The following is a 20,340-nucleotide window of genomic DNA, read 5'->3' as shown; positions in this document are numbered from 1 at the left end:
TGTTTATGGATAGTATCGAATATATTCGAACCGGGTCCATGTAGCACACAGAGGATTCTCACACCAAGGGACAAATGCTTTTGCAAACTCTGCATAACATTTACGCAGAGAGAAGATGGGTGTGACCAAGGAGCAAGTCGAAGCTTCTTTGACTTCCAAACTCAATCCTGTTCATCTTGTAAGTCAATCAATACCTGCTGCTACTTGTCTGTTTATGGTTACTGTATATTGTCTAGAACTACAAGTAACAGAAAATTTTATAACTTTGATCCTTTGAATTTTGTGAAACATCTGATCATTACTAAGTTTATCTTTCTGATTTTTCTATGTACATATTATCACTCACTGCCTTTGTTTTTCTTTCGTCTATACAAGGAAGTCATTGACACATCTGGAGGGTAAAGTTCATAAACCAAACCATCAACTTCAATAATTAGCAATCTTTTTCTCCAGTTTCTCAAATCTTATAAACTTAGTTTTTTTTTTCTAGTATGGTTCAAACATATTGTCTAGTGTGATGTGGATCTTCTATCTCATCGTATAAGCCTTTTGTTGTTTTTTATCTTTTTTTGGCATCAATCGGCTTTACCGCTCAATTTTTTGTAAATTTACAACTCTGTTTCATTTTAATGATAATTAACATACTTATAAAAAAAAAAAAAAATTAGCAATCTTTTTCTCCAGTTTCTCAAATCTTATAAACTTAGTTTTTTTTTTCTAGCTGCGGCTCGAGTTTTGCTGTTGAGATAGTCTCGGAAGAGTTTGAAGGGAAGAGATTGCTAGAGAGGCACCGCATGGTGAACGCTGCTCTTGAAGAAGAGATGAAAGAGATCCATGCTCTCTCTATAAAGAAAGCTCAGGCTCCACAGCAATGGAATCCAACTCCAGAAGACTCTTCAACAACAGCAACAAATCCAACCACAGATGCTTGACATAAAAAAAACAACAACAAACCTTATCTTACAAAGATAAAAAGCTATTGACTTTAACCTTATGCCAAGGTAACTAAAGAAGCTTGTACTTAATATAAAAAGCATCTACTGCTGAATAAGTTATGAATTCGAATACAATACTGGTTTGCTTATTGTCTACATAAAACCACCAAACAAAATCGAATATATTTACTTGTCAGACTTCACTTTCTTGTTGGACTTACCAAACCTATCTCAAGAGCCTGAGCCTAGATGTTTGCTTGAGGAGGGCTCAGACTTCTTTCTTTTACGTCGGCTACTTTGAGCAGGGTTAGAGTTTGTAAGAGAGGAGCTCGTCGCTGCTCCTCGTACAAGCTTCTGCTGAGTTTCGACCGTCATTGTCTCAAGCAGCTCTTTCGGTTTAGGGAAACGAACTAACGAACCTCGCCGTGAAATCTTCCCAACTGCCACAAAAAAAAAACACATAAGAATCATTACAAAACTGAACACAACTAAGACATAGAGAGACCAGACACAACTCTTATGTAAGCAAATGTGAAAAGTACCTATTGTGGATTCTTGTTGAGAAGGTATGATCACAGTTGCATCAGCATCTTGAGAAGCAGAACTAACAAACTCAACCTCTTTACCTAATCAAAATCAAAGAAGATGGTTACAAAAAAACCAAAGGCAAAAGAGCAAAGCTATGATGATTCCTAACCAGATAAATCCTCGAAACCTCCCAAGATTCCATCTTTATCTAACCTAACCTAAGAGCATCATTATCAAGGGTACTCCAAAAAACAGTTTCTTCACTTTTTAGTTAAAAATTAAGAAACAGTTTTTTATATTCTCCTAAGAATCCCGTTCAAAAACACCCTGGATAATGATGCTCTTAAGATCCTTTCCCTCGATATCTCTGGAAACTGAAAAAGAAACATTATCATTTTGCTCATTATCTTAGATAGGTCTCTTAGGATATTATGATTAAAAAAAAAAATACAATATAAAAAACAGTTTTTTATATTCTTCTAAAAACCCCGTCCTAAGAAACTCTGGATATATAATGATTATTGGGGGTTCTTATAGTGGGGTTTTTAGCTAAATATAAGAACTCGTTTCTTAACTTTTAACTAAAAAAGTTAAAAATCGGCTCTTAAAACTTTTATTTAAGAACCGGTTCTTAGCTTTTTTTAGTTAAAAGTTAAGAGACGAGTTCTTATATTCCGTTAAGAACTCTATCGTAAAAACTTCCAATAATCATGGTCTAAAAATCCTTTTCCTCAATCTCTGGAAACTGAAAAAGAAACATTATCATTTTGGAGCATGATTAAAGCTGGTATTTTAGATAGGTCTCTTAGGATATTATGATTTTTAAAAAAAATACAATTAACACAAGGGACGTCTCTTGATTAGGCGATGCAAGAACTGTGTCTTAGCATACACGTGTCGCTCTCTCTTGTCTTCCTCTCTCGGTCTCTATCTCTTCATCTTGTGTCTGCTCTAAGCCATTGATCGGATCTCCGTTTGATGCTTGATTGATTTAGAATCGATGTTTGATTGATTTAGAATCGGGTCAGATGAGGGATTGGTGATCCGGGAGCACTCGGGGCTTACTTTAGAGGAGGTCAGAGAAGAAGTTCTTCTTCTCCGAGGATCCAAGAGTGTTGGAGGCGGCGTGTGCGTTGTCGGGGTTTGGGTTTCCTTGGAATAAGCTTGGGAGGTTGTATAAAGAGGAAAGATCTGTTTTTTTTTTTTTTTTTGGCAGAGTGGGGATGAGATTGGTTTGGTGCTGGGTAGGTTGAATGGTTTGGGGTTTAGTACTGTGGCTGAGGCTGGTGTTTGTTTAGCGTTTCCGAGTGTTCTGCGTTGTTTGTTTGTTAAGCTGAGGAGTTTGGTTCAGAGGATGTTGTTGAAGAGAATGTGGAGTCTTGGTACGCCTTTGGTAGGAAGGTTAGGGTGTTTTACGATTTGGGGTTTGAGAGTGAGGAGATGTGGGAGTTGATGGGTAGAAACAGATCATTGTTTATGGAATGTTCAGAAGAAGCTCTTGTGAACAAGACTGATTATTTTTGTAGATTTGGTATTGGGAAAGAGGAAGCTGCTCTTTTGATTCTACGAAATCCTGATGTTATGAGTTTTGATTTAGAGAAGCCTGTGATCTCAATTAAAGGAGTGCTGGATTGAGTGAGGACGAAGTGGATGCTCTTTCTCTGAAGCACCTCTCACGTTTTTGTTAGAAACAAGATGAAGAATCTGGTTTATTTATTGGCTTATTTTCATTCAGTTGCATATTTTGTTTTATTTATTGGCTTATTTTGGGGGTTGTTAGTGTTGCATTGAGTTTTATTATTTGATCGTGCACTATCTCTCCACTTATCTGGTTTTGGTATTAATGTCCTCAAATTAACAGTCATGCTTCTGTTTCTTGTTCTTGTTTGTTGTTATTTTCTGTCTTGTGTTGTGTTTAATACAAAAGCTTAATTTCTGTGTTGTGTTTATTCAGAATATAGCTGCTGGCAAACAGGAAGAAGGTACGCTCATCACTAGGCAAACTCGCATACTCGAAGGTAGAACTAGAAGATGATGGTTCAGTTTCTGAAGTGGACAAGGACATCAGTCTATTGAAGCACGGTCAGTCTCATCTCTTTTGTTCTCTTTGATGTAAATGATGAGACAGGTGTGTGATTGTTCAGTTGCTAGTTGTGTAAAGCAGTATCTAGGATAGCTTAAAGAACGGGAAAATCAGTAGGTTGACGGTTTGGTTAGCTGAATTGTTGAGTCCAATGTTTATCTTCTCATCACAATGTTTCATAATTTTGTTTTTTTAAGATAGCCTAAGTTTATCTTCTCATCACAATGTTTATCTTCTCATCACAATGTTTCATAATTTTTTTTTAAGAACCCCTAATTTAAAAACTCCCATTGGAACACAAAATTTAAGGGTCTCTTAACTAAAGTTCTTAACTACCAAATCTTACAATACTAAAAGGGGAATATGGTGAGCAGAGAGAGTGTCCACATCAGCATGGAAATTCCAACCAATGAAAAAGTGTTATTCTACCACGTCACTATAGTTGCTTTCTCAACTAAAAAATCAAAACTAGGCTTTCGTGTGGTTTCAAAAAATTAACTCTTCGTCTTCTTCGCCTCTCCATTCACGTTGGCGTAACTCTCCACTTTTCACATCCTTTGAACCTCATTTGAAACGTCACCTTTCCACATTCATGAATCATAATGCTCATTATTAGTTGCAACAATAATGGCTATTCAACTCTTGTCCTTCTATAAGTTTTAGGGCTTCATATACCTCTTCTCCAAATCTCTTCGCTGAGACTAATTCTCCACCTCAAAATAATCATCAATTGAGAAGGGAGTGGAAATCAATTGCGATTTACAATCTCAAACTCGATGGTTTTCATATACTACCTTTGAAACTTAACAAAATGGTTTTTTTTTTCCGGATAAGAATCAAGCGTTTCTTTTTCCGGGGTAGTACCACGAGAATAGAGACTCAGTTTAATTTAACGGCTTCAAATTGCTGAAGATGCAGCCTGAGGTCTGGTGAACCTTATTCGGTAATGATCTTCTTGCTAAGCCAATACCCATATTATAATTTTGTTACAGTTTAGGTTATCTCTGTTCCTCAAGCCTGCTATTTTTCTTATGTTGGCATATTTGTTTTGAGTTGCCCTGTTTTCCTGAGATGTATATTGTTGTCTAAAGGAGAACATTTCACGGATGCGGTTGGGAGTCCATTCTCCATTTCGGCTGAAGTTCTGACCAAGGATTACGATCCATAACCACTTATTTGGAGCACGGGTGCGATGATTTAAATGCTACTCTGGCTCCAGCTTTGGTTTGTGAGGTAAGGTTGTGACAAAATTTTATGTTTTTGGTGGTTTTCTCATGTTTGTTATTAATCTAAACAGAAACGTAAGAAGAAATCTTTGAGTGCGGTTTGGGAGGGTACACTTGATTAATCATCAGATCTTAGGCCACAAGTGTTTGAATGGCTAATATCTTATAAGAAAGATGCTCGAGAGAGACCCAAGCGAAGTCTTGTTGCTCAACAAATCTTGCGTAAGTAGAATCATGAACTCCATAGTTTAAGAAGATATGTAACTTAAGCTTGGTTTATTTAGTTTTTCAGGTCTTCCATGAATGCACCAGATACACCGTCAAGAGTCGCTTGAAGAATTTTTCAGCAATAGACAAGCAAACATGATCAATGTTGCTGAATCAATTTTAGAATAGATCTATAACCGTCTATGATGAACCTAAGTAACACGAACCAAATTATCAAATTTAGAACTGTGAAGTTTTTTTGGATTAGGTTTTGATATTGGAGTTTTAATCAGTGTTTCATCTAAAGTCTTGTTTTTGTGAAAAACAGGTGTTTGATCTAAAGTTATTTATTTTTATTTTGGATCGATTAGGTTATGATATTGAAATTTTCATTGGTTAAACAGGGAACTGAAGCCACATGAGTTTGTTTAATATTTGTTGGCGTGTTTGAAGAGTGGGCCAGCGGAATTAGATGAATGTGGAAATGCAGAGCTATGGGTTGGGAATTATAGTGAGTAAACGCATATTTAACCAGTCTCATATCTTCTTAACTATTGTTTTCAACTATTAACAAAGAACATAATGAGGTTTTGGAGTAACCACAAGTCATTCAACGAAATGAATTTGCTATATATTTTTTATTTATAAATGTGAACGTAGGGCCAAATTAATTTCTTCCGGAATGCTATATTTTAGCTGCTAAGCTAAGATCAAACAAAGATTTAATCTCCAACATGTCGATGAGATGTTTAAGAATCAGCTTATATAGTTATGAATTAACCACTGGAGGCTATATATTTTGAGATAGCCATAGTATCACATAAAATATATTTACACTTTGAATAGTTACGTTTTTAATTTTGTGTGATTTCCTAGCCAACTTTTGCTTTTTCTCTGTAATTTCTTGGCCAACTTATGTCTTAAATTTGTTCAAAATTTTAAACAATCATATTTAAATTAAAAAAAAATTCACTTAAAAATTAAATTAAAAACATACAAATTTGTGCCCCGTGGTGTGAACCACCGAAACAAATCAATCATAATTACTTTTTTCTTCATCAGATCATTCTTGGGATTGTGAAATCCCGTGACCAACTCTATATTATTCGATTAGTATGATATTATCCACTTTAGGCCTAATTGGCTGGCCCGCATGTATTTACTTTTAAGCTCATTCCCAAAAGGTCTCGTACTAATTAGAGTTAGACATTTCTTTATATATTAGACACTCCTTGTATAAACTTCCAGTGTAGGACTTGGATTGACATCTCTCATTCTCCCTCTCAAGCTAAGGACCACACACCTTGTGTCCTAACTCTAGCGAATCATCTCGGTGTCTTGTCGCATCTTCGACATTCGACACCCTTAGTCGCAAAGTTACTTTGAGTTGCTTTGAGGATGTTCTTTCCCACAATTCCGGGATCTTCTAACTAATCTCAGCCGAACTTCTCTTTCCACTTTGAAGGGTCTCATTCCTACTTGAAGGGTATTTTGGTCTTCTGTTCCGCATGGATTTACTTTTGGGCTCTTTCCCAAAATACCTCGTACTAATTAGAGTTGGACATTTCTTTATATATTAAACTCTCTCTGTCTAATTCTCCAATGTGGGACTTAGTTTGTTTATATCACAATCAATCATAATTACATAATACAGAAAATATATGTTTAACTATCTCCAAAAAATGTATGTTTAACTATGTCCAAAAAATCTGTCAAAACTTACATGTCAGAACTTTGTGGCTTGTGGTGTGTACCACCGAAAAAAATCAATCATATAGTATTAAACTAAAAAAAATATATACTTTTATGGTTTTTGATTTATGTTCAGTAAATCCCATTACAAATCATCATGTACTTTAATGCAGTATCTAAATATGAAACGTTCTTATTAAAATCTCCTACAGATTTTACCCTTTTAAATAAAAAATCCTTATTTATTAAAATAATACTAAAAATGGTAATATTGAAAATAAACTATAGTTTCAAAAAATTATAGGTTTATTGAATCATTGTTATTTGTCATCAAACTTTACAGATTTAAGTATTCAAAATGAGTCAAAAATTTTATTCAAAATGATTACACATTTATGAAATGTATATATATATGTGTATTTCTGGATATTTATATATGTATGTATATGAAATGAAATGAATGTTATTAACCTATTTTCAAATAATAGTTTTAAAATCAAATCAGATGATATATAAAAAATATATGATACATAAAACTAACAGAAAATATTAAAATTTTATTAAATATAGAGTATTTGAACTTTTAATAAAGAGTCAAACATGATTACTAAAAGATTAATAGAAACTTGGGTAACTCTGTTTACATCTAAAATATATATTAAAATATAAGTTAATGACATGCCAAACAAAAAATTTATAATCTTTCAAACTATTCATTTTTATTTGTCAAATACTATATCAAAACAAAGAAATGATATAATAAAACCTTACATTTAAGTTTGACTTTAAAATATATAAGTTCTAAAGATAACAAACCGCGGTAAAACCTAAGTATTACTAAAAACTCATTAAGAGCTCCAAATGGGTTTGTAGGATTAATGATGTTCTTATACTATATAGAGTAATAATAGACTTTTAGAGTCTGACTGGTTTCCCCGCTACCACCCGCAAACGCAGCTTTTGCGGTTAGTAGCGGTTGACAGTGTTTCGAAACAATCATACAAACCGATACAAATCGCTTCAAACCGCTCCGAACTTCTTAAAATCAAAAGCTGGTTCCAGCTAGCGTTTGCGGTTGCGGGAGGATAATTTTTTTTTCTTTTTTTTCCAAAACCATATAAATACAAAAATAAAAATATTCAATAAAATTTTAAATTAGAATTATAAAAATACTATAATATATCTATTGTATTTTAATTAATATTATAAAATTTTAAAATAAAAATATTTTCTATAATTTTAAAATTTTAAAACTATAACTTTCTACATATAATTTTCATATTTATTATAATATTATGATTTTTGATATTCTTATAATTATATAAAATTTAAATATTGTTAATTTATTATTTAACTGCTGCTATATTTGGTAGTTAACCAGTCATAAGATCCCGCAAACGCACCAATTTCTAACCGCAGAATCAGTCGTACAAATCTCTTAAAACCGCTATAAACTGCAACCACCAGCATCCACAAAACTCCCGCAAGACCAGTCAGGTCGTTAGAGAACATATATTCATTAACGTTACATGACTTGAAGGGAACTGGATTAGCCAACGAACCCGTGACATCGAAGTCAACTAGAGATTGTAAGTTATTGACTTCGAAATCTTCTGAAGGTTTGTAATAATCCATTCTCACCTCTTCTCTCTCACAACTTGAGAAACAGAGAAGCTCAGACGCGACGCTGAACCCTTTAAACCCTTCTCGTATTACATAAAACGACGTCGTTTCAAACTCAATTGGTTCGCAAGAATAAATACGGCTATTTGACTAACCCGGGAGAAAAATTTATCGAGTGCGCCTAATTTGGTACATGGAGCGTTTGGGCTGAGATGATTGGACCTTAAACAGACCTTTTAAATGATGATGAACCAAGAAGTCCAATGATGGCAAGTTCAATCATAGAACCATAAACATTAAACTGTAAATAATTCCGGAAGATGCAATCATAATTAAAAAAAAAACAATTTGTAAACAAAAATAATATTAAACTTTAAAACCGCAGATAAAAATTTAGTCAATCTTTAAAATTTTAATTCAATTTGCAAGTGCAAAAAAAAAAATTTTAACATTTTTTATGTTCATTTTTTTTTTAACTTTTCTACTTTAAATGGAAAACAAATTCAAGTTTAGACGCATGCAATCTCAAGTTCAACAAAACAACAGACAAAGTTTTGCTAAACATTATCGAGTCAAACACCCAATATTAAAAGTGAAATGATTGGTCTTTTGAATTTCTACAACAAACAATCTATGCAAATAACTCCATGTGTCCCTCAAAGGTGATAGCACAACATACCACAGCCTAGCAAGCAATAAGCTCTGCAACAAGACATGATGATGATCTCTGCAACAAGACATGATGATGATCGGAACATTGAGCTCAGTTCCCTTAGCAACGTGCTCTCCACAATTTTGTTATCACCTAAATAATCCGTAAAAAATGACTAACCGAGTGACAAATAAAGCAACTTCTCCAAAAATAGTTTTAAAGAACAATAGACATAGTAAAAATGAGATATTTGATATATACGAAATAAGAGATTGTCATTATTCAGATACCAAGTCAAAAGTTGTCTAATAATTAAGGTTGATTTGTGAAAAACACTTTAATTTTCTGTTTAATTTGGTGTCTAAAATATAAAATTGTTTTTGTTGAAATTATGGATATATAAAACTATAGTTCCTTTAAAATTTAATTTAAATATTAAAATTAGATAAAGGAGAAAAAACGAAAATATAGGATTTCTTACAATTTTTTACTTCATCAAGTATTCTTAAAAGCATAAAAGATTACCGAGTATAACGTGAAATTAAAATCACATATGGTTGAACAAAAAAATCCCAGCTCCAGCTATTCGTCGTTTTAAAATTTATATTTATTTTAATCACTTGGTTCTGATGATGCATTCAAATTTAAAGATGTTGATTCGTAGAAAAATATATATAACAAGTCTCACGACTTGATTTTCAATAGTCAAAATCTATTGCGATCAGAAAAAAACTCATTCAAACCAATATGGATTCTATAACTTTTCAAATTAATATGGATCTAACAATTAACACGTCTCGGTGGATTACGATAAACCCATTAGTTTATTGATTATAGTTGGTTCTTTTGATTTAAAACATTGTCCTAATTAATAAGGAAAATCTGAAAATCATAAAAGTTCAGCATTTGTTAGAATATAATCTTTATGCACATTTCATTATAAATATAAATATTCTTACACACCTTCTTTCACAGAGTCTTTTACATTATCATTCATGTTTTTTTTAAACAATGGGTGTACTTGTTTGGTTGGATTAGAGTAAAATTAATAGAATAAAAATGTTTCACTTTTATTTACTCTATTTTTTTTACCAGTGGAAATAGGAGAAAAATAGTTACTCCATTTTGTTCCAATTTTTTTGTCTTTTCATTGTTCGAGCGTAAATCTTTTACCCTCTTATTTAAAATTGAACTTCGAATAAATAATATAAATAAATAAAATATTTTATATATGTTTATTTTACTCCCATTTTATAGTTTCCATTGTTTCCTTTCCTCTATTTTACTTTATGTTTTTCAATCTAAAATGTTTTTGCAATGTTTTACATTGAAGTTTTAGAAATAATGGAAACTAAATATGAAAAGATTTCACTTAACCGGACAAATCTATTGAATCGGTTTTACTTTATGCCCCTAGACAATTTGAGCTGGGCCATAAGTAAATCTTTTAAATAATAATGAACGAAGAAGCCCAATGTTATCCTGAAAATGATTCAGAATCGCTCAACTGAAATCTCATAAACCCTAAAACCCCAAATCGAAATCTGCAAACGAAGAAGATGATTCGAAGAAGAATCTCTTCGATCATTTCAACATCTCTCATCAATTCATCGATTCACCACACCTCCAAACCCAGATTCGTCACCTCTTCGCCGCTTCTCCAATGCCGTCGATCTCCGATCGTTACTCAGACTCCTACACTGGCGAGCAGAGTTTCGGCGTTTCAGGGGATTAGGGCGTACAGTTTACTGAGCTTGAACGATCTGAGAGACAATGTGCCGAGGAAGCTCAAGACGAGGAAAGGAAGAGGTATTGGGTCGGGTAAAGGTAAAACTGCGGGAAGAGGTCACAAGGGGCAGAAGGCGAGAGGGACGATGAAGTTTGGTTTCGAAGGTGGCCAGACTCCTTTACGACGTCGTTTACCTAAACGTGGCTTCAAGAACAAGTTTAAGCTTCATTTTCAGGTTAAAAAAAAAAAAGCTTTGGTTATCGAAATTTATGGTTTTGTTGGTTCGGAGGACTTAATGATTATAGGATTGTGGTGGGTTTGTTAGAATAGGCCGAGTATGAGAATCTAAATCATAAAGGTCACTCTTTTAGCTGCTTGTGAATTTTAGCAACTAAAGATGTATATGGTTGTTGTGTGATGCAAGCCTGTTGGTCTTGGAAAGATCGCTAAACTCATAAACGCTGGGCAGATTGATTCCCACGAGTTGATCACTATGAAGACGCTCAAGGTTTGGTCACAGCACTCCTCGCTCTTTGATTCAGTCACACATGTGTCTGTTTCTTACCAAACGATTAACGCTGATATGCAGGATGTGGGAGCCATAGGGAAGCAAATAGAAGACGGAGTAAGACTAATGGGTCGTGGTGCTGATGAGATTAAATGGCCACTTCATTTTGAGGTTACCATTTGAATTACACTAGTCATTGCTATCAGTCTTTGGACTACCTCTAGTTTAATTGGAAATGGCATGTTTAATTACAGGTTTCGAGAGTGACTGTTAGGGCCAAAGAAGTGGTGGAAGCAGCAGGAGGATCAGTGAGGAGGGTGTATTACAACAAACTGGGCTTGAGGGCATTGCTTAAACCGGAATGGTTTGAGAAGAAAGGAAGGCTATTGCCAAAAGCGGCGAGACCACCTCCTAAACAACAAGATAGGGTCGATAGCATCGGACGTCTTCCCGCTCCGAACAAACCCATCCCGTTTTTTTCAGCTGAGGAAAACAAAGTTGAGTCTCCTGTTGAATCATGATTTTCTGTTAAGTTCTTAACGTTTAGTGTCTCATTTTGAGTTCTTTGTGTCTTTCTTGGTCATGCTCTTACAAGAAAAATTGAGCATAGCGGATTTCTGTTGGACCAAATAATGTCAGTGTCGTTTAAAAAATTACTTGGTCATAAGCTCGTTAGCATCTTTACTTGTCGATGATTTAGAACGTCTATATAAACGAGATGCATGTATGCAGCAACTGTTGTTGTCCGTGATAAATTATGATTGACATTTCAAAAAGATATTATTGGTTACAAACTTACAATCAAATGAACACAACTAAGACTACACGGAATATCTGAATGCCTCAATAACTTTGCTTCCTGGTCTGGCCTTCATATGAACACAACTAAGACCGAGCTCTTCACCTCTAGAGTTGACCAAGCTGAATCAGCGGCTATTGCTAGCTACGAATTCTTTTCGGGTCAATTCCCTATAAGGTATCTCGGTCTCCCTCTCATGAGCAGGAAGGTAAAGATCTCTGAATATGCACCCTTGATGCTTAAGATCACCTCGAAACTTCAATCATGGACTTCTAAGATTTTCTCCTTCGCTGGAAGGCTGCAACTACTCAGGACTGTGATCTTTGGTTTAGTCTCCTTTTGGCTTTCTGCATTCATCCTCCCCAAAGGTTGTATTAAGAGTATTGAGACCCTTTGCTCCCAGTTCCTTTGGTCTGGAAACCTAGAGAAGTGAGGTGTAGCAAAGATAGCTTGGCAAAAAGTATGTCTTCCCAAACAGGAAGGAGGTCTTGGCTTTAGGAGCTTCTCGGTTTGGAATCAAGTACTCTGCCTAAAGTTCATTTGGTTGCTATTGTCTAAATCCCCATCTCTTTGGGTGGACTGGCACTGGAGTATTCACTTAAATAATAAGTCTTTCTGGATCATCCAAGCTTCACCAACTGATTCTTGGGCCTGGAAAAAGTTACTAGACCTCCGACCCCTCGCGCTTCAATTCTGTCAATCCAAACTGGGTAATGGAAGCACTGCAAGTTTTTGGCTCGATGTCTGGACGCCGTTTGGCCAGTTAATTGAGTATATTGGCCCTTCTGGTCCGAGAGCTTTGATGATCAAAAAGGAGGCGGTTATTGCTGATGCAATTAGAGATGATGCTTGGAACCTTCCGCATCCTAGAGCCCAAAAGGAAGTTGATCTTCATTCTTATCTCACAACTATTACCTTGCCTTTAGCTACTGATATAATAGATGAATATGAATGGATTGCTGCTGATTGTCCATCTCGTAGTTTCAGGTCATCTTCGACGAGGGAGATGCTGAGGCCGAGGGAGGAGACTAAAGATTGGGTAGACGTCGTCTGGTTCAAAGGAGGAATTCCTAAACATGCATTCACAATGTGGGTTGCAAACTACGACAGGCTGCCCACAAGGTCGAGGCGTACCAATAGCACCTACTTGCCCTTTCTGCGCTCGCTATGATGAAACCAGAGATCATCTTATGCTTTCCTGCGAGTACAGCTATGAAGTTTGGTCTGGGGTGCTGAGAAGATGCCAACCCCCGCCATCAATGATTACCTCCTGGTCGGAGCTTCTCTCTTGGATATGGTCCTCCCCTTCAAAGAAGCTTACTCTATTGAGGAAAATCGCAGTTCAAACGGTTATCTTTCATCTATAGAAACAGAGGAACAATCTTATACACAATCAAGCGTCTTTATCGACTGCAACTGTTTTCCATGGTATAGACAGAGAGGTGCGAAATATCATCTCAGCTAGGAGACTAAGGAAGCCATTGGAAGACCTCATGCAAATGTGGCTGAGATAGGCTCTTTTGTTTATTAAAATTCTCTTTGATCCATCTTTTTTTTATTTTATTTTTTGCCAAGATGGTTTCAGAACTAAGATCTTTCTTGTAAAATCTTTTGATCATTTATATATGATATTTACAGTTTAGCAAAAAAAAACTTACAATCAAATAAATAAATAGAACCCAAAAAAGTCGATCATATATCTCAATCCCAATCTGCATCGAACTTTTTAGCAAAGTTACAAATATCAGTTCTCTTCATCAAAGATGAAAGATTTGGACAGTTTTCCACAAACACAGAGTAGTCTTTGTCAAAGTCATTTTCGGACTAATTGTATACTTTGATGTTTTAACTTGAGTTGATCGTAATAACAAGAACAAGGGTATGTATATTATTAAAAAGACCACACGCTATTATACTTTAATGCATGCAACATTACAAATACGAGTCATCCAAAAACAGAATTACAACTTCTAGTTACAGATTAACCATAGATAAGAGATTATATCTGTTTTGCCTCGTTGACAAGAATCAAACCAAAACTCCATTTTCTTGGCATCACAAACCAAAAATAAAAAACCCCATTTACACAAGAAACTATACTATATAAAAAATAGAGAAATAATTAAAAGAAAATAAAAAGGAATTCATGATGACCTTTAAAAGCTTTTCACGGAGAAGATCGATCACAACTAAGTAAACCAATATCATTGTGTTTTTTAGAGGGACCAGAAGCTGGAATTGGGAAGTGACGTGGTAAGAATCCCAAAAACTGTTGAGACGAAGATGAAACGACGTGGTGAACTTCTTTGTGTGATTTAGAGTTGAAGACGTTGTTCTTACTTGTTCTTGCTCCATTGCATAATCCAAGAAGAAGAAAAAGAAAAATTGTTTTTGCATATAATAAGAAATGGTTTCTTGATCTGCGGTTTTGAAAGGACATTGTTGAAGAGAGGTTTCTTGTGTAAGGGTTGGTGGTGAAGTGGTTTTAATATATGTGAAAGGACTTTGTATTTTGTTTGTTGTTGATGGGACAAAAGGAGATTGGTGAATGAATTTGTTGAAAGCAAGAAATATGGGCAGATAGATATTGAGAGAGAGAATCTGACTAAGAGGTTGTTCTTTACTGTACTTAATTACTTCTGATATTTTTATAATCGGTTTTTGAATAAATCACGAACCACGCAAGTAGTTGTAGACTTGTTGTCAGGTACATTTGGTCTACACGCCGAAGTTCTGTTTGGGGTTAGTTTTTTTAGACAAGGATTCTAACTGTTTGAGCGGTACGAATCAAGCGGAACAATTGGATATCAAACAGATTACGTAGAAGAGATGCAGATTAAGTGGAAGAGATAAAATTTTCAATAGTAAAAACCGTTCAAATAAATAGATTATATATTTAACTAATAAAAAGTATAAGAAAATCCAAAACACAAATGATATAAAGACAATACTTGTATACATTACAATTTTTTATTTTTTTATCATATAATATGAGTTTACATACAAATATTATAATCAAAAACTACATGAAGATAGAAGGAAATAAAAATAGACAATTCTTTGTATTGTTGAATTAAGTAAATAAATTAAAATAGAATTTAGAAAATAAAATAAAATTTCTTTTAGAATTAAATATTTGTAATAAAATTATTTAATGGTTAAAACGGGTAAAAATGGTTCATGTTTAATTTAAAATTATAAAATTTAAAAAGTTATTTATTCTTTCATAATTAAACTTAATTATTCTAGAAATTAGTTATTGTATCTATTAAGATATTTTACAATTAAATAAAATATATTAGATAAAATTGTAGGTTATTTTAAAATATTGTACAGATATATATATATATATATCATTTTATTCAGTACATAAATATGATATATATATTATTTAATTTGATTGAAGTATATAAAAGTTAGAAATCAAAGTCGAAATACAATCAATTGATACCTATATACTATAAACATATTAAAATGGAAAACATAATTATTAGATAGCAAACTGTATGTAATAACTATGATATCTTAAAAGCTACATTAATTTTAACAAATGTAAATTACTTATTATTATGTTAAAAATAGTTTAAAAAAATAAAAGGCAGGAGGTCTGCTTAAAATACTTCAAATCTGTGGTGATGGTAGTGTAGAGCGTAGACAAGGATTACTATTTGTATATTTGAACAGCTAGTAGAACAAAAATATTTTATTATTTTCTGAGATGAACCGTTTTTTGATTATGGATGGGAATAAAAAAAGCAGTTCACCTGCTTTACTGGACGTCATGTTGTTCTCCTGCCATTCCATTCATACAGTAAGAGCACTTTTATCGTGGATTCTAGAGTTGTTCTAAACTTAAGAAAAAAAAAACAAAATTACTAGAGTGTGTGCACAAAAGTTATGTTTTTAGAGGTTTTAAAAAACTACTTAAAACTTTAGTAACAAATGTCAATCAAGTAGAATGAAATAGATGTTTTGATTAGTTTTAAAAAATAAAATGTAATTAAGTTACTATAATATTAACTTTTTTTTCTTTTAGAAACTTTCACATTTTCCAACTAATGGAGCCTGCTCTAATTGTAGACATTAAGTTTTTTTTTAACAACTGACATTTGGGTTTAAAACCTAGTATTACTTTTGTCGCAGTAAAAAAGAAGAAGCAGAGCATACATTTTTATGACCTGATCAAGCTGTTTCATCAACATTACTCCTCATCAAGTTGATAGACAAGCACCAAATTTTAGCAAAAAAAAGAGTTCATAGACAAACACGTAAGAATTCGAATCACCTCCATATTCGTAACACGGAAATTCAAAACTTGAAGAGGTGATGTGATGTGCGCATGGTTTGCCTCCTTAGGCCTGTCGCTATTATGAGAAAGTTATTTGAAATTATGAAACATCCCATCCATTTTTCTTACATCATCAACAATACTACCGTAATGTTTACAACAATGATAGTTTACAAAAAAAAAAAAATGTTTACAACAATGTACGGTAAGTTTAGAAACTGTTATACATTTGTCATAATATACATCTAAATAGTCGTATAGTGGGATTGAGAAAAGACGTTTTTACGGCACAATAATGTGTTTTTTCACTTGTGAATAGTTGCTTAGGAAATATTCTCTTTTCTGCATATGAACTACTTGAGTTATTATATATGGACAAAAGTAACATCGTAAACTTAAAGCTAGAGTGCTTTGGGGAGGATTATATCCTAACTCTCTTGTTTAGTAAAATTATTGATTAAATCAGTAAAAAAACTAAAAAGAGTAAAATTGAGTTTGTAAAATTGTAGAGATTGTTGAAACAGGTTAAGAAAAAAACTGAATATTGTTGGTCGATTCTTGATCACGTGTTTCGTTATTTATATCAATAAGTTTGTTTTCCTTAAAGCAGCTCTTTCGTTCTTTGTAATTATCGATATCATAATTGACAAACAAAAATTATAACAAAGAAAGCTAGATTCATTTGTTGCAACAAATGCATATGTTAAATGTATGATTTCATCCCTTTATGTTCAACGAAAAAGAAAGAACGGAGAGAATGGGCAAAGAGAAATAATAATTTAAAGTGACATCATAAGGTAAGGCCTTTTGTATGTTATGTCAAGACTAGAAGCTTTTTTTTTTCCCGTCAAGGTTTTTTTTCTTTAATATTGCATAATAAAGAAACAAAAGCCCGAACCCAACAGAACTGGATCCGGGCCCAGCAATATTTTACAAACCAAAGCCCACAAACAGTCGGACATCCATTCAAACAGAAAACGGGCCTGCAGCCCACAACACTCAACTCGAAATCGGCGGCCCAGACTTCCCCTTTTGGCCGACGCGTCAAGGAGCCGGGACGCGTGTTGAAATCTCATCATCAGCACGCCACGCGTCAACCGATGCCTCAGCCTGACCGTCACCTACGCGAGAGACCGCCTGAGCACCGCCACCGACACCCTCGTTACGCCGGAGCTCGAAACCAGTGAGCCTCCAACGTAACCACTTTTCTTCAGCTTTCAGAACTCTCTGCGGAGAGCATCCTCGATCTCATCGAGATCTCATCCGTCTTACGAGAGCCGCGACCCACAGCAACACATACATCACACGCTATACCCGACCACCACTTCTCACCACTAGAGCCGGCGACGCAAGGCTGTGTAAGCCTTCACCCCCCGGAGACAAAACCGAGGAGACGTTGCTGAAGAAGCCAACCACCTCCCGGAGACTTGAGCCGGCGACGACGGAGCTTTAGTAGCCTCCACCTCCCGGAGAAGAACTTCACCACGCTTCACCTCCACACGACCGCGCCTTCACTCCAATAGTCCAGCCACCGTTGATGACGGTTCGCTCCTCGAGCTATCGTCTCCGGATGAGAGTCAATCAGAGCTCGGGCAAAACGAATCAGGAAGAGGATGACGAGAGAACAACAAGGATACGGACTGTTTTAACGGAAGGGAAAACCAAGAGGTTCCGGCGACGGCACGCGCGCCTACGCGCCGGCCGCTCACCGGAACCAGATCTACTTTGAGACTCGAAGCTTTATAAAGTTAATATTATCATAATTATATTAAATGTATTAGATTTTTTGTTTGAGGGAGAATATGATAGGCCCCGGTCTAAATATAGTGACCGATTATAACCATGTCACAGCATAACAACTATTCAAACTTTATTGCAAAATCTTCCTCAATCTAAGCTACTTGAAATGCATATATTTTTACTATATTTTGTATAGACACGTATGGAAACAGTGAATATATCATATCATACGTATAAAAACAGTGAATATATCAATCACCGTTCTTGCTATATATTAGTCCTTTATTTAAATAATGTCAATAGAGTTAGTGAAATTTATTCAATTCAACATTTTCCTTACACTTGCACGGTGTAATTACTTTTCGTTTACCCTTGTAAGAAGACATCGATAAATAGAAATATTGTGGTACAATAAGAAAGATTAATGGGTAAAGTACTTACAAGTAAAACTATCTTAGAGCATGATTAGTGATAGTTTCTATAGAAAATTACCTCAAACAAATTTGACCCAAAAAGAAAAAAAGTACCTCAAACAAATATTAGTAGAATAAGATAAAGCAAGAAAGAGAAAATGAAATGGTGAGATACATCTCGTGATAAAAAATACGTTGAACAATTGGGAAGAGCTGATTTCTACAGGTGTTTTCTTCCCATTGATGATATTAATTGTTCAGCATTTAAATTTAAACAGATAAATAAATTATAGTCATATATTAATATAAATGTTTAAAGAATTGTGCCCAAGAGACTTGACCTTTGATGATGCTCTGGGCATCAGCAGCGGAAGCTACTTTCTCAATCTCTCAAAAATAAATATAATAGTGCTTTAGTTACATAATCAATTTTTCTTTTAGTTATTAGATAAATTGACCATTAAATGTTGACACCTGTCACATAGTCTCTTCGAGCTCTAAAATAATTTCTTCACTAAGAATCATCTCTCTCCTCTGTTTTTGCATTTATTAGACTATTTTACCAGTGAGAGATTGTGTAAAAACATCCACTGCGGATGGTTTTAGGTTGTTTCTCAGAACCCTACAATCACGTCTTTAATAAGTTCATAACTTATTTAATTATTTGTTATGCATAAAAATGACCACTATACAGCTCCTATAAGGTAGAAGAACAAAAGGTAAACTAAAATGGAAGAGTCGTAGTAATGTTGGTAACAACAGTTGAAATCTAAAGTTGTACTAAGTCCCATACCTTTCTACTATTTCAAACACTGACAAACTACGTCTTAGCTACTACGCCTATCACAAATCTAGCAATCGTACTTCTCCATTATTTCACGCAAACGCGAAAACTGACTGACAATTCTTTTTTTTTTGAAAAAGAACTGACTGACAATTCTTGCTAATCCCTAAATTGGTTGTACAGGTTTATAGTGAAGTATAGTAATGGACCCATTGATTCATATAATGTAGTGTCATATATACAGTATCAGCTAAATACTAGTGGTATTTGGGGTGTGCTTAGTAACATATTAATTATTATGTACATGGACATATTAGCAAAATTCTTTTTGTTCCACGAAAATACAAGTTATAGGTTTTTAACACATTTTAAAAATAAATTTAGAATATCAAATATAATCTTTTTAATACCATATTTTTTATTAAAAAAATTATTTCAATAGTAGTTGTTTTAACTAATACCGTAAAAAGGTAAACAAGTTAAAATTGTATTTGTTACAAAAAAGGTTAAAATTGTATTAAAACATAACTTTTTTCTTTGTGAAAAGTATAAAAATCTCAAAACTCAAGAGTATAATATATATACACGTGTGATCGTGATAGTGTGCGCGAAAAGATCTGTGAAGAAATGAAATTAAGTTACATTATTGACTACGTGTATGGTGTACGGAACGGTCGGGGGCAAAGGTTGTGAGAGGCATGACTCATGAGTCGAATCACGAGTCACGACTCATAAAAACTGTGTATACCGAACATACACAGTACAAGATACATCAAATATGTAGTTGAAATTGTTTCCTTCCAATTTCAGTAAAACAACTTGGATCATAAGTTGACAGAAATATTGAAGTGACAAATTAAATAATAAATTGACTCATGCACAGTGGCGGATCTAGAACTGCATTTAACCGGCGGCACATAAACTTTTTTCACTATATTTTAAAGTTAGATGGGGACACTGGCTTTGATTAACTTTAATTGCTTAAAAAAATTTAAGAATGAGACCGGGGCACTTGACCCCGCACGTCCCTTACTGCGTACGCTCATGCATATTCGTGTGTGGAAGGGCAGAAGACACTGACAACTTGGTGAGCTAACTTGTTCGTTAGCTACCTTTTGATTTTCAGATGAATT

The 20,340-nt window shown here is 34.3% G+C and overlaps 5 protein-coding genes and 1 long non-coding RNA gene across 8 annotated transcripts; 4 read left to right on the top strand and 2 right to left on the bottom strand.

Annotated features, from left to right (window-relative positions):
- The first annotated feature begins 38 nt into the window (after positions 1-38).
- Positions 39-1,138, top strand: LOC106406093 (protein BOLA2). The gene is made up of 3 exons (XM_013846682.3): positions 39-178; positions 376-398; positions 722-1,138. Exons 1-3 carry the CDS (start codon positions 116-118, stop codon positions 930-932), a joined length of 297 nt encoding a protein of 98 aa, XP_013702136.1. The 5' UTR covers positions 39-115; the 3' UTR covers positions 933-1,138.
- Positions 1,139-1,166: 28 nt separating this feature from the next.
- On the bottom strand, positions 1,167-1,694 carry LOC106406092 (mediator-associated protein 2-like). Its single transcript, XM_048767601.1, has 3 exons — positions 1,682-1,694; positions 1,478-1,561; positions 1,167-1,375 (listed from the first exon to the last, which is right to left on the bottom strand). Exons 1-3 carry the CDS (start codon positions 1,692-1,694, stop codon positions 1,167-1,169), a joined length of 306 nt encoding a protein of 101 aa, XP_048623558.1.
- A 589-nt stretch (positions 1,695-2,283) lies between these two features.
- Positions 2,284-5,335, top strand: LOC106406094. Of its 3 annotated transcripts, none has more exons than XR_002661360.2 (5): positions 2,284-3,545; positions 4,388-4,489; positions 4,638-4,779; positions 4,844-4,994; positions 5,057-5,335. It is a non-coding gene; the product is annotated as an uncharacterized LOC106406094 (long non-coding RNA). The 3 variants fall into 3 exon arrangements; XR_001281481.3 differs by having other exon boundaries at positions 2,285-3,545; positions 4,381-4,489; XR_001281482.3 differs by lacking the exon at positions 4,388-4,489 and having other exon boundaries at positions 2,289-3,545.
- Positions 5,336-10,414: 5,079 nt separating this feature from the next.
- On the top strand, positions 10,415-11,863 carry LOC106402447 (50S ribosomal protein L15). Its single transcript, XM_013843184.3, has 4 exons — positions 10,415-10,910; positions 11,100-11,183; positions 11,265-11,354; positions 11,438-11,863. The coding sequence occupies exons 1-4, from the start codon at positions 10,506-10,508 to the stop codon at positions 11,702-11,704; spliced, it is 846 nt and encodes a 281-aa protein (XP_013698638.2). The 5' UTR covers positions 10,415-10,505; the 3' UTR covers positions 11,705-11,863.
- Positions 11,864-12,058: 195 nt separating this feature from the next.
- Positions 12,059-13,153, top strand: LOC106403264. The gene is made up of 2 exons (XM_013844110.1): positions 12,059-12,190; positions 12,461-13,153. Exons 1-2 carry the CDS (start codon positions 12,059-12,061, stop codon positions 13,151-13,153), a joined length of 825 nt encoding a protein of 274 aa, XP_013699564.1.
- Positions 13,154-13,868: 715 nt separating this feature from the next.
- Positions 13,869-14,862, bottom strand: LOC106405485 (protein IDA-LIKE 2). The gene has a single exon (XM_013846009.3). It carries the CDS (start codon positions 14,420-14,422, stop codon positions 14,150-14,152), a length of 273 nt encoding a protein of 90 aa, XP_013701463.1. The 5' UTR covers positions 14,423-14,862; the 3' UTR covers positions 13,869-14,149.
- Positions 14,863-20,340: the final 5,478 nt, after the last annotated feature.

This window comes from Brassica napus, chromosome C9 (genome assembly GCF_020379485.1).
Source record: "Brassica napus cultivar Da-Ae chromosome C9, Da-Ae, whole genome shotgun sequence".
Classification (NCBI taxonomy): domain Eukaryota; kingdom Viridiplantae; phylum Streptophyta; class Magnoliopsida; order Brassicales; family Brassicaceae; genus Brassica; species Brassica napus.
This window is presented reverse-complemented; position numbering and strand designations above follow the sequence as displayed.

Bases quoted from the DNA above. Each gene is read 5' to 3' on its own strand.
- LOC106406093 (XM_013846682.3), top strand. From the start codon at position 116: ATGGGTGTGACCAAGGAGCAAGTCGAAGCTTCTTTGACTTCCAAACTC. The intron at 179-375 runs GTAAGTCAATCA...CGTCTATACAAG, and splicing joins AACTCAATCCTGTTCATCTT to GAAGTCATTGACACATCTGG. The intron at 399-721 runs GTAAAGTTCATA...TTTTTTTTCTAG, and splicing joins GTCATTGACACATCTGGAGG to CTGCGGCTCGAGTTTTGCTG.
- LOC106406092 (XM_048767601.1), bottom strand. The intron at 1,376-1,477 runs GTACTTTTCACA...TTTTTGTGGCAG, and splicing joins TCAACAAGAATCCACAATAG to TTGGGAAGATTTCACGGCGA.
- LOC106402447 (XM_013843184.3), top strand. From the start codon at position 10,506: ATGATTCGAAGAAGAATCTCTTCGATCATTTCAACATCTCTCATCAAT. The intron at 10,911-11,099 runs GTTAAAAAAAAA...GTGTGATGCAAG, and splicing joins AGTTTAAGCTTCATTTTCAG to CCTGTTGGTCTTGGAAAGAT. The intron at 11,184-11,264 runs GTTTGGTCACAG...GCTGATATGCAG, and splicing joins TCACTATGAAGACGCTCAAG to GATGTGGGAGCCATAGGGAA.
- LOC106403264 (XM_013844110.1), top strand. From the start codon at position 12,059: ATGAACACAACTAAGACCGAGCTCTTCACCTCTAGAGTTGACCAAGCT. The intron at 12,191-12,460 runs GTAAAGATCTCT...CTTCCCAAACAG, and splicing joins TCCCTCTCATGAGCAGGAAG to GAAGGAGGTCTTGGCTTTAG.
- LOC106405485 (XM_013846009.3), bottom strand. From the start codon at position 14,422: ATGTCCTTTCAAAACCGCAGATCAAGAAACCATTTCTTATTATATGCA.